Source organism: Amblyomma maculatum, chromosome 1, assembly GCF_055883805.1.
Source record: "Amblyomma maculatum isolate TAMU_Amacu chromosome 1, ASM5588380v1, whole genome shotgun sequence".
Taxonomy (NCBI): Eukaryota; Metazoa; Arthropoda; class Arachnida; order Ixodida; family Ixodidae; genus Amblyomma; species Amblyomma maculatum.
In genome coordinates this window covers 158,533,799-158,545,939 of record NC_139344.1, presented here as the reverse complement: position 1 = coordinate 158,545,939, position 12,141 = coordinate 158,533,799, and the positions used below count along the sequence as shown (strand labels likewise).

Genomic DNA, 12,141 nt, shown 5'->3' with positions numbered 1-12,141 from the left:
GGAAGCATTCAAAAACTGCACTTATGATTAGGGATATGCGAATATTAAAATTTTTGAACATGAATTGAATATGAACATGGGGAAAATTGCCTTTGAATACTGAATCAAATATCAAATATCTGACCAGTAACAAAAATGGAAAACTAAAAAATAGCAAACATTCGTTTGTTTCAAAATTCACATGACATTTGCAAATACCTAACATTAAACTAGCACTGAATACAGTTAAATCTCATTACAAGAGACACTGTTACAAGAGACACTCGGTTATAATAGACATTTGAAAATGGTTTGGTTGGTTTTCCTATGTCTGCCACGTTAACAACATTGCATACAAGAGACGTGGTTACAAGAGACACTCGGTTACTAAGGACAACTTTTGCAGGTCCCTGAAGTGAAATCTTCACTATTTAGAAGAGATACAACCCAGGTGTGCTCATGCAATGCAGCTGAAGCATGCCAACTCGTACATGATGCACTTCAGATTCCCCTGGCTAAATTCTGTTTCATATCAGCATCCTTTTCGTTGTATATGTTAGGAACTGAGAAGGAGTGCTTCCCCATGATTAGAAAGTCAAAATGACCCCGCTGTTTCAGCCACTGGCATTGCATTACTGTCACCTACAAAGCAAATCAAAATGCATGAATGACATCCAGCATTTTTAACTCCTCGCTGTTGAAATTTGATCACAAGATGAAAGCTCAGAATCCTGACGTCTTTCTCTTTGCAGACAATGCTTCTTGCAGCACCAACGTTTTCATGCTCAAAGCCACCAAAGTTAGTTTTTGCCTCCAAACTCCACACCCTACCTTCAACCAATAGACAAAGGCATTATGCACTCAGTCAAGTTGCTGTACAAAACAAGGTTAATAGAACGCCTGTTGCTCGACAGGCAGCAAGACTGTACAATAGTAATTGATACAAAGTTTGCTGTTCAAGTGATTTCAGGTGTCTGGAGTGGCCTGAGAAATGAAGCTGTGAAAACAGTTTCAGACAAGCAGGCTTTAAATGTGGCGACATGATGTAAGAGGGCACATATATGGATACTGTGGAAAGCTTCTTTGAAGATGAAGCTTGGGTGAGCATCCAAGAGACTGCTGAGGTACCAGATTCATTTGAGGAATTTGTATCTGCAGATGTGGATCTTGTGTGCTCCCGAAGAGCTTGCAGACTGTGCAACTCTCGCGAAGTAAATGGCACATGCTCCACAGAGGATGACTATGAGGACATTTCGGAGGAAAAGTGTCAGCATCTGAGGGTGACGAGCATGTAAGAGTACTCCAAAGGTATTAGAGCAACAAGAAGGCTTGCAAAGTGAGGTGCTTTACCTTCACAATATGGGAAGGAATACACTATGCACTCACAAAAATACATACTAGTATGAAGGACTTCGTTAAGCTTTCCTGAACAATTTCCTGTTATTGCGTGTGAATGCATTTAGTATATGCTGATGTGCCATAAACTGATCAACACAGCGCTTTTAGAATTTTTGGTTACAAGAGACATCTTTGTCCGGTCCCTTAGTGTCTCTTGTAATGAGGTTTTACTGTACACCGTACTGAAAAGGTGAGTTTAATTTTTTACTGGATTCTGTTTGTTGTTTTGTACATGTAGGCCCTGCATGAAAACTGATGGAGCTACCATATCGCTGCTGAACACAGTAAACTCTGGTTAACTCGGCCTTCAAGGGAGCAGAAAAAAATGTCCAAATTAACTAAAGACTCAAATTATTGACTGGGCCTCAAAAAACTGCTGAACCTGTTTGCATCACAGTAATTGAATCATCAAGAACTGCAGTGAAGCATGCAGTGCAATGAATCTGCGGTGTATTCAACAAACAATTTTCGAATATTCGAAAATTTTGAATATGAGATTTTTGAATAAGAATACCAACTGAAGAACAAACACCCCTACAAGTTATGATGTATTACTTTTTGAGGTGATAGCCTTCTTTTTATGGCCATATTAGAATGAACATGTCAAACCAGTCTTGAAGCCTTGGTACTTCACAAATCAGTACTAATGTAAGGTTCCAGCTTTTTCAGTTGTACAGCAGGAAGGATAGATGCAAAAAAAGAAACAGGCACCTGGACGATTTTGGCGCGTCATACTGCAGGACCCAGTGGACATCAGGAATGTCAACTCCTCTAGCCATAACGTCTGTGCAGACTAGCACACCTCTGAAAACAGTGAAGGGCGAAGGAAGTTGCAAAAAATATTGCCGTTTTAACAGCTTGCAAATGCAATTTAATTCACTTACTTGTCCATTTTCATGAACCTATTGAAGACTTTCTGCCTCTTTCCCTTCATCTTGCCATGAATGTGGATAACAGTCATGTTTTTCAGTAGCCTGCATAAGACGCTCATTTGAAACTGGAAGTAACATACTCTACACGATTATAAAGATGGCCACAGAGAACAACTTTATACGTAATAGTTCATTTCAATTTAAATTTAGACCGGTTCAATTTAAACCGGTGTAAATTGGGATTCTTAGGCCAGCCATTGTTAATATAACCTAAATATTACTTTCAAGAACTTACCCTTGTTATAAAAGTTAAGGGTCTCCAAAAGCACAAAATGCCAAAGCACTTTATTTGCCGCACGCAGCCTCATCACTCCCCTCCATACAGTTCTACTCTTGATCAGAGACTTGACTCGAGTCCGTGTCTATCGCCGTCTCCAGAGCGTACTACGCAAAACTCGTTGACGCCGAAGTGCCTGCTGGCAGCACGGTTGCTATGCTGTAGCGCATACTCGAAAGCTTTCAGCTTAAAAGCAGCTGTATAACTTGCGTACTGCCCCATCGCGATGCGGCACCAAGAACACGGTAGACGGTGGAACAAAGAACACGGACGGAACGAAGGAACAATAACAACGCGACACAGAGACACCTCACAAAATGGCGACGACTACGAGCATCATGGAGGTAAGAAAAAAAAAGAAAAGGATGAGCACGCTATCACCGCCTGGTAGCGCGTGCACACAACGAGGTCAGCTAAGTTCAGTAGCGCTCCAAAGATGGCGCTTGTTACTACTAGCAGACTCTCGCGGTGGTAATATTGGTGGTGTGATGATTACGCGAGGAAAAAAAAAATTCAAATTTTTGACGCCCAATGTTGGGGGTGCGACTATTATGCGAGTAAATATGGTATTATGAGCCATTCTGCCTAAAATTATGGTCAATCTCAGATTGCCTTTAAGCGAAGTGAAGCGTGACCCTCTTAGAGTTTGCATTATGTAGTACACTACTGGGTACACAACGAACTCACGGCTTTCGCCCTCCTAAGCTGCACCTAGCAATGGTTGCACCTAGCGAATAGAGTAATATTTCCAAACATCACAAATCTTCTTAGGAGCACACGCTTTGACATTGTCAAGTACTAGACTGTTATGGCACGTGTAATTTTGTAAAAAAAAGAAAACGAGAGAGAGAGAGAAAGTTACCACAAGAACATCAAAGCGACTGACAAATTCTGCATTCAAAACCAGGTCGTAAATTTTGCACTACAATTGGTATACAACTGTAACTCTACAGTACACTATGGCAGAGCAAAAGTGTAAGGTACCCTTCAAGTGGCACAGCAAATAATGCAAAGCAATGTGTAGCTGTATCTGCAAATTGGCCATTAGTGTATTTCTACTGGGATAGTGAGGGCCGGTTTGGAGACTGTGCACTTATATGTGACAATAAATATACTAAGGAAGAAATGCTCATTACCACATGCAGATATCTAAAGATAACAAAAATTAATGTACAGCATTTTGTGAAATGACCTTGCTTGACAAACTTACCAAATGATAGTTGATTCTGCATACCTCAATCCCGTGAGTAATGTTAAAATTTTAGGACCACTACAACATTTCAACCTAATTATGCACACACCAATGGTTTAAAAGAACTTTTAGACGGGCTAGATGGTTTTCAGCTTCAGACGGCATTCTTAGCGCAAAAAAACACACATGCACACGAGAGAAAAGGAGGGACACGGGACAAGCGCTATGCTTGTCCCGCACACACCGGAAGAAACGAATCGCGGATGTATTGTGCTGCAAAATTAAATCACTGGGCCTTCTCTGGGCTTGCATAAGGTGAAAATCTTATGTAATAGTAAATTGGCCAATGGCTTCTGAAAGGGTTAAACCTGGCTCCCTGAATGTCACTTTTCACTGCAAGTGATGACAGCTCAATTATATTTCCTTTTCTAAATAATAATATGTACAGCCTTTATCAAACGTTTACAGCCCAGGGGGTCTACTTCTGAGCGATACTATGTGCCTCGTAATACATTCCCAGGTTCCATACTTACTGAAGGCAAGAAGATTTTTCGTCCTACCCTCTCCAATGACTAGGACTTCCACGATTATTACAGAAGTCATATTATACGGCTTAAAAGCAAACCCTCTCAGCTGTAAAACTTTTGATAAAGGCTGTACAGGTGTGGACATAAGTTCATGAAGCATACTGTTCTGTTCTCAATACAGTCACATCTGCCGTAGAAGAACCCAAGAAATACTGTGTGTTAAGGGCCTGTCACACTAGCGCGACACGACACCGACGCCGACCCGACAACGACACCGACACCGACGGTCGGCCAACTCGTCGGCCGACCGTGTCTGCGGCCGACCAAGCTGTCACAGTAAACCGACGATGGCACCAACACGACCGAAAACCCAGTGTGACAGGTTTAGAGGCCGGGGACACTGACAAAACCCGTCTGCCGACTGTAGGTGGCCGAGTCTTTGCGAGATCGGCCGTCGAGCAAAAACTTTCTTGAAACGTAAAGCCGACTCAGTACACCACGTTGACGGCGAATACCTTTCAGCACTAATAAACGTAAAAAAGTAGAATCAATGCATAATCCCTGACCAAAACGCAAGCATGAGCCGCCAAAATACTCGGGGCTGCCGAATGCGTGTGGAATATCAACGACAGCGTTTTCTTTTCGGGGTGATGCAGGGCGCATAGATTTGCAGCGCGCATCGGGACCATGAGCAATCTTTCCGCGTTTCCGAACTGCACAGAATAGTGCAAAATGAACACAGTATGTGACAAAGAAATGATGAAATCAAGCGATTATTTTCCTGAAGCCAGCAGAGATGCCGATCTTCATGCGCACTTCGATCGTTGTGTTTACAGTCACAACGTCTAGCCGCTGCGTCGCTACTTCGCAACCCAATTTCAACGCTATGTTACGCATCACGCAATAAATGTTTGTTCCATAATTCAATGTGTTTCAAGAATTGTGTGTGCAAAAAAGCGCAGAACTTGCGTTTAAACTTTACAACAGAATCAACAGCAGCTGTGGTTCCACGGCCGACCCTGTGAAATACGCCTAAGGTTTTACGAAATCCACCGAAGGTTTTACGCACTATGGGCCTGGTGCGCTGCAGCTTTGGCCGAACATGTGGCGCCGTCTGGGAGGCGCCGCTGTAAAACGCGGCTGTCTGGATCCGCAACCGTGGGTAGCACCGACGCTGTGTTCCGATTTCTTTTGGGTTCCCCGTAAGAATAAAAAAATAAACGCCGACTGAAACAAGGGCCTGTACTTACTTAGTCATTTCGAATCTCATAACGCACCCATTGCTTTTCGTTTCGGCTGCGCATTTCCCACGGTTTCTTTTTTCTTTTTGTACAGTACTTCACGCTAGGTTGTTTTCAAGCACGCACGCGCGATAACACAAAATAAACGGGTCTTTTTTTTTTTTTTTTTTTGTTACTTCGGGACCCAACTTGAGCTCTAAAAGTTGTAACAACTACTAAAAGTTGTAACCAGAGCTGGCAGGCCTTCGGACACGGCCTGTGTTGTAGAGAGCGCGGAGCCTTCCTGCCCAACGGGAGCTTTTTTTTTCCTTTTTTTTCCTAACGACTTCCTTATGATAGTTTCCAGCTGCTCTCGGCGCTCGCTTTTGGGAAGCCTAGCCTGACGTAGAAGACGTAGAAGCACGACATGGAGAGCGAAGCACATTGCAGGAGTGCGCGCTTTCGGACTTGCCACACGTTCATGGCTCCCCGCAAAGAGAAAATGTCCTTTTAAACTAACAGCTCGATCTGCTATTGTGTTTATGGGTGTCATAATAGTTATAAAAAAAAAAACATCGGGAAGCAATCGCAAATCAAGTTTTTTTTTTTTTTGCGGTTTCCTTGGAAATCATACGAGAGCAATGTATCGCATCGTTAACAGTGGCACCCGGCCTTGCAGACGCAACTGGCATCCGTGATATTGCGTGAGTTCGCCAACAACTACATACAAAAAAAATGAATTACATATGTGGTGAAGAGATGCCGAAAGGGCCGAATAAAACTTACCTCCAAGCTGACGTCGTAGAAGGCGGTTTTCATTTCGGCAGCGCATTTTCTGAAGATATCCGAGGGCCCTTCTGCATCGTGAAGTTCCCCGCGCACTCCATGCACGTGCTGGCTTCGTACAGTTTCTTACCGCGCACCAAGCATATTCTTAAATTAAGTCTCAACATTCCCGATCGCCCGAAATTTTCCCCCGAACAGCACGCGCTGTGGAGCTTGCTCAGCCATGGCTGTTTTTCCGCGCACTGAACCGTCACCACTCATTTCGACGCATCTAGTAGAAAATAAAAACTACGGTAGAAATCGCCGAAAAAGCACGTGCACGCTAGGCCCGACGCCTTAGCGTACATCTCCATATACAGCCTGCTCGTCCCGTCTTGGGGAAGACGTGTTTTTTTTTTTTTTGCCTTTCTATTGACCAACGGAGCCCAGCTCTCGGCTGTCGCTTCTGGGGGGTCTAGCATGCCGTTTCCACATACACTGCCACCGAGGCGAAAAGCCAGTGCTGTGCATTGCACACTGGCTTAGTTTTTGTTTTATTTATGTCTTTACTTTCAAAGTACCATATTGTTCGGGTTCCGAATTCCTACTTCAAAGAAGAAAAAAACCCGTAGAGCCGCCAGCAGAAGTGCTCCCGCGCCGACGATGCGCTGCGCCCAAAGTGCCGGCGGCCTTCTACCAGACGGCATGAATGGGTAGCGGCTTTCTTCGCTTTGCTTTTGGTTTATTTTTCAACACACACACATGGTACATGTGTCTGTTGTGTACGCATGTGGCAGGAGGCAGGAAATGACCGACAAAAGTTTTCTTCTAACAAGGTTTCTGCCAAGAAGAGTAGACTTCGCGTTCACTCCGCCGCCTCTCTCCGATGAGCAGACATACCACATATGGTTGCGCCGGCGGGAGGTGGCGCTACTTGTTCCGGAGCAGAGGCGCCTCCATACCAGCGCACTAGGCCCATACACGGCATGATTCAAACTATCTGCAGTTTACTCTCAGCAAGCCGGGCAGTCATTGGTAAGCGTTACTACTGCCTTCGCAACTTTCACATAGCAAGACAGCATATCAGCTAAAACCATATCTCAACCTCTGAAAGCACCGTCATATCTACTCCAGGTAAGCCTAACTTTGGTGGTGCAGTGGTCAGCACAGCTAGCTATCGTACAGGAGGTCGTAAGTTCGATCCCACAGGAATAGATTTTTTTTTCTTTTTCTGCTTTTAATATACTGTCTCTTATTTGCCGTGAACAGCTTTTACTTTTCGAACACTGCCGTTCTGATTCAGCAACCACAATCGTAAAATACTGGGCAGTATTCAGTCTCGGCCCATAATCATGACTGGTGACGCGCTTGTTTTGGTATGGTCGAATTTATGAAATAGAACTAAAAAAAGCGTTCCTTAATTTTATGAGAATAAACCAAGCAAAATAAAAATGGTAGTAGGTGTAAAAAGGAGTCTCTCGTATGGCAGAAAAAATAAAAGGATTAAGAAAACAAATTGTATAATGACACGTTAAGAGACTGAGAATGGGAGGGCCTAGTCGGCGGGGAGGTTTTGCACGTTGTCTCGCTAGTGTGACTGAGGAGTTGGGCGACCGTTGGCCTACAACCGTCTTGCGAGCGACGCGGCGCCGACACCGACTGTCGGCCGACTGTTTCCGTCGGCACAGTGTGACATAGACGCAGACATCAGGAAGACGCTCTGTTGGCAGACCAAATCGGCGCCGTGTCGCACTAGTGTGACAGACCCTTTAGTGAAAAGCCACACCAACAATCATCATGCGCAGGCCCATGACACACTTCCCAATCTTAAGGCAAAGTGCAAATGGGGTGAAAAAGCCATAGCATGCAGCGTTTAACTATGCCTGCTCCTGTACTTTGCCAACTGTTTTATTTTCATCCCTTGAAATCCTTTATCTATTCATCAAACAAAAAGCCTCTGAAATTTCTCGGCAGGAACACACAAATAAAAACATCGCCAAAAATAATGTTGCGCTCAAATTAACTGACCCATCATGTAGCCTTAATGGAAACATAATTTTAAATGTGTTTATAGTACAGTAAGCTCTCGGCGATTTGGCCTTTAAGGGACCAGAAGAAATGTTCAGATCAACCGAAAGCTTTGATTATCAAACTGGCCTGAAAAACTGATAAAACCCATTTGCACACCAGTAACTTTTCTGATGAACAACTGCATAGTGGTTATCTGCACTTGAGATAACATATTATTGCAAACGACAGTTTTCCCCTGTTTCGTCAAGTGATTTGCTTTCTATGCTAGGAAAGTTGAAGAACTGTTTCAAAATCATAAGGGTTTCTACTACTCTCTACGCTGCATAGCACCGCAACAGTAGTGGCTCTTCACAAAATAGCCTCATAGCATTTTGAGTTGCAGTTGACGGGGTTAAAACTGCATGCGTAATGCACATGCACAGTTTCAACGTGCTGGAAGCAGCCACATGATGCTATCTCAAAACAAATATATAAATGGACGGTTACAAGCCGAGCAGCCTCCCAAATGACACGACTGGCTGAAGGAATGCAGCCACGAGATGGGGTCAAGTCAAGGTGCCTAAGGATGAGAGATCGAATCCCGACCGTGGTGGCCGCTACAGTCGAACCCGGTTATATTGAACCCGGATATATCGAATTTTGGTTATATCGAACTCGCGGAATGTCCCCTTGAAAATCCCATGTAAAAGTATAGGAAAGCCGCGTCATATATCGAACTCAATTTCACCGGTCGTTCGATATATCGAACTCCGCACCACGCACTGGAAGGTGGGCCTTCCCCAAAGACGATCGCATCACCCTTGGCCGTTTGCCGCGTGACGTTTTCAAGCCACGCGCGGAAGGAATGAGGGGACAGTTCGGCGACGGCTGCTCTGGGCAGCACCGCGCCCATTCCCCAAAGGCGCGCGCATCTGCAGTTATTGTTTCCCGCGCGCCAACACATGACGTTTGCAAGCCATGTGCGTGGGTGTGCCCATTCTTTTACCGAGCTCTCTTTCCTTCAGCACACGCTACGCATGTGCCAAGCCAGCTCAGCCCGTTTTCAGACAAACGTCGGACGCTTTAGCATGTGTTGCGAACCCCCTGCGCACGGCGGCTGCCCCCGTGGCTATCTCTCTCTCTCTCTCTCTTTTTTTTGCGAGAGTCATGCATTTTTATCGGTGTGCTGCACGCGCGGCGTAGCGTAAGATATGGCGGCTGCAGACGTTAAGAAGCGGCAGGGCTTTTTCTTTTTTTTTCTTTTTCTTTTTTTTTTTTTTTTTTGGCGAGAGTCATTTATCCTTGCATGTATGAATCAACGAAAGCACACGGTCAGCTGCTGCGATCATGATGCCCGCTCCAAGCGCGGCGTGATAAATCGAACCAGGCTTGTGCAATCAAGCCATCACGGGCACTCTGCCAAGTTTGCTCCCCGCCACCGCAGGAGCTATCAAAAGATAAACGCGCCCTGACGTTATCGCTGCGCAGCATCTTGGCACGCTGCCATGAAATGAGCTGTGGATGACAGGACCGAAACGGAGCGACGCGCGCCATCGAAATGCAAGCAAAAACGCTCGCGATTTCTGCCGCGGCGACACAGAAACCTTGTTTTGAGCTGCCGCGGTGGCTCGAGCGGCGAGAGGGACGCAATTCCAAGTTTGAAAATGCTCGCTCTGTCGCTGCCGCATCGTCGCTGAGATTGCTCAATCACTCGCATGTGAGCGAGCTGGCCTTAACGCTTCTTTTTTTTTAATTCTCGGGTGCAAAAGTGGAGGGTGGGTATATTATGCAAGTGGGTTGATTACGCGACAAATGCGGTATCGTTTTTTTGCATCATAAGTGCCGCCACAAGCCGATTTCTGTATATCGAATTATCGATATATTGAACTATTTCGCAATCCCCTTCAAGTTCGATATATCCAGGTTCGACTGTATTCGATGGAGGCGAAAAGCAAGGCACTCATATGCTGTGCGATGTCAGTGGATGTTAAAGAATGCCAAGTGGTCGAAACTTCCGGAAACCTCTACTACGGCGTCTCTCATAGCCTTAGTCACCTTGGGATGTTAACGTTAAGCCCCATAAACCAAACTAAGCCATCAAGTTAAGGAAAGGAAACTAAAACCATGCGACTGAGCTGTATTTCGAAAGTGGGAAAAGTCCCGATCGTCAATGTGCCTACCATACAGCCGAACCCGGATAATTCAAATTTTAGTTATATCGAACTCACGAAATATCCCCTTGAAAATCCCATGTAAAAGTATAGGAAAGCTGTGTCTTATATCGAACTCAATTTCACCGGTCGTTCGATATATAGAACTCCGCACCACACATTAGACAGTGCGCCTCCCCCAAAGACAATCGCATCATTGGCCGTTTGCTGCATGAAGTTTTCAAGCCACGCGCAGAGGGAATGAGAGGGCACAGTTCGGCGACGGCTGGTCTAGGGCAGCGCCGCGCTCTTTCCCCAAAGACACCTGCATCTGCGGTGATCGCTGCCGCGCGCCAGCACGTCACATTTGCAAGCCATGTGCGTGAAAGTACGAGAGGGAGCCAATGCAGCAGCGAGGTTCAGAAGAGAGGGAAAACGCGATAGAGTGAAGCGCAAGGGTGTGCCCACTCTTCTGCCAAGCTTTATCTCTCCCCTTCCTCTCTTATTCCCGGTCTTCGTTAGCAGCAGCACGCACTACGCATACGCAGACAAGCCAGCTCAGCCGAGGCAGACGCTTTCTCCAATGTGTGTTGTGAACGCAGCGACTGACGTGCACTGCGCGTCCATGACGCGCCTCGTGTAGTAGTGCTGCACGTGCGCGGCTGCGAACACAGAGGCAGCTTTTTTTTTCTTTTTTGCAAGAGTTGTTCATTCTTGCCGTCGTGATGAACGTCCGGCGTAGCGTATGCTATGGTGGCTGCGGACATTAAGAAGCTGCAATCTTTTTTTTTTCTTTTGCGAGAGTCATCCTTACTTATGCTGAACGTGCAGTGCAGCGTAAGCCATGGCGGCTGAGGACGTTAAGAAGCAGCAGGCTTTTCTTTTTTTTTTTTTTGCGAGTCGTCCATTTTTATATCTATGAATCAACGAAAGCATGCGGTCAGCTGCGATCATGACACCGACTTTTAGCAATGTTTTCTTCAAACGGCATTTGCAGCTATCACGCTTCTAATGATTTTGTGGCAGTGGACTACACCCGCCCCAAGTGTGGCGTGATAAATCTAACCAGGCTTGTGCAATCCAATCAAGCCATCATGGGCACTCTGCCAAGTTCGCTCCCTGTCACTGCTAGATCTATCAAAAGTATAGTCAAAAGATAAGCACGCCGTAACGTTATCGCTGCATAGCATCGTGGCGCACTGCCAATAAATGAGCTGTGGATCCGATGATCGAAACGGAAAGACGTGCCTCCGAACGCTTTTTTTTTTTTTAATTCTCGGGGGGGGGGGGGGGGGGGGGGGCAAAAGTGGGGGTGGCTTCATTAAGTGACTGGTTTGATTACAAGACAAATACCGCATAATATTTCACGATCCCAAGTGGCGTCTCAAGCCGATTTCTGTATATCAAATTATCGATATATCGAACTATTTCGCGATCCCCTTTGAGTTCGATATATCCGGGTTCGACTGTAGTGTGCACAAAGTGCACGGGCACCACTGTTCTGTGCACTCAGGTTTGGGGAGGTCTATTTTGGCAATTGTTCGCTGCGTGGGTCGTACCTCGATGTGATCCCTCGTCAGAATTAATAGGTAAGAGCCCGTCAATGTCCAAATTAAGAAGTGTCAACGCCGAAGACTCACATGGGCTTCGGCCGGGCCGTGCTCTTAGTTCAGATTATTTGAATTTTTGAA

The 12,141-nt window shown here is 45.6% G+C and overlaps 1 protein-coding gene across 1 annotated transcript in view; it reads right to left on the bottom strand.

Annotated features, from left to right (window-relative positions):
- Positions 1-12,141, bottom strand: part of LOC146204726 (ATP-dependent RNA helicase DDX55) — a 50,164-nt gene that overhangs the window by 16,996 nt on the left and 21,027 nt on the right. Inside the window, exons 8-9 of the mRNA XM_084589445.1 lie at positions 2,262-2,351; positions 2,089-2,181 (exon numbers count right to left, since the gene is read on the bottom strand). Coding sequence (XP_084445571.1) covers positions 2,089-2,181; positions 2,262-2,351 — 183 coding nt within the window. The remainder of the gene's footprint in view (positions 1-2,088; positions 2,182-2,261; positions 2,352-12,141) is intronic.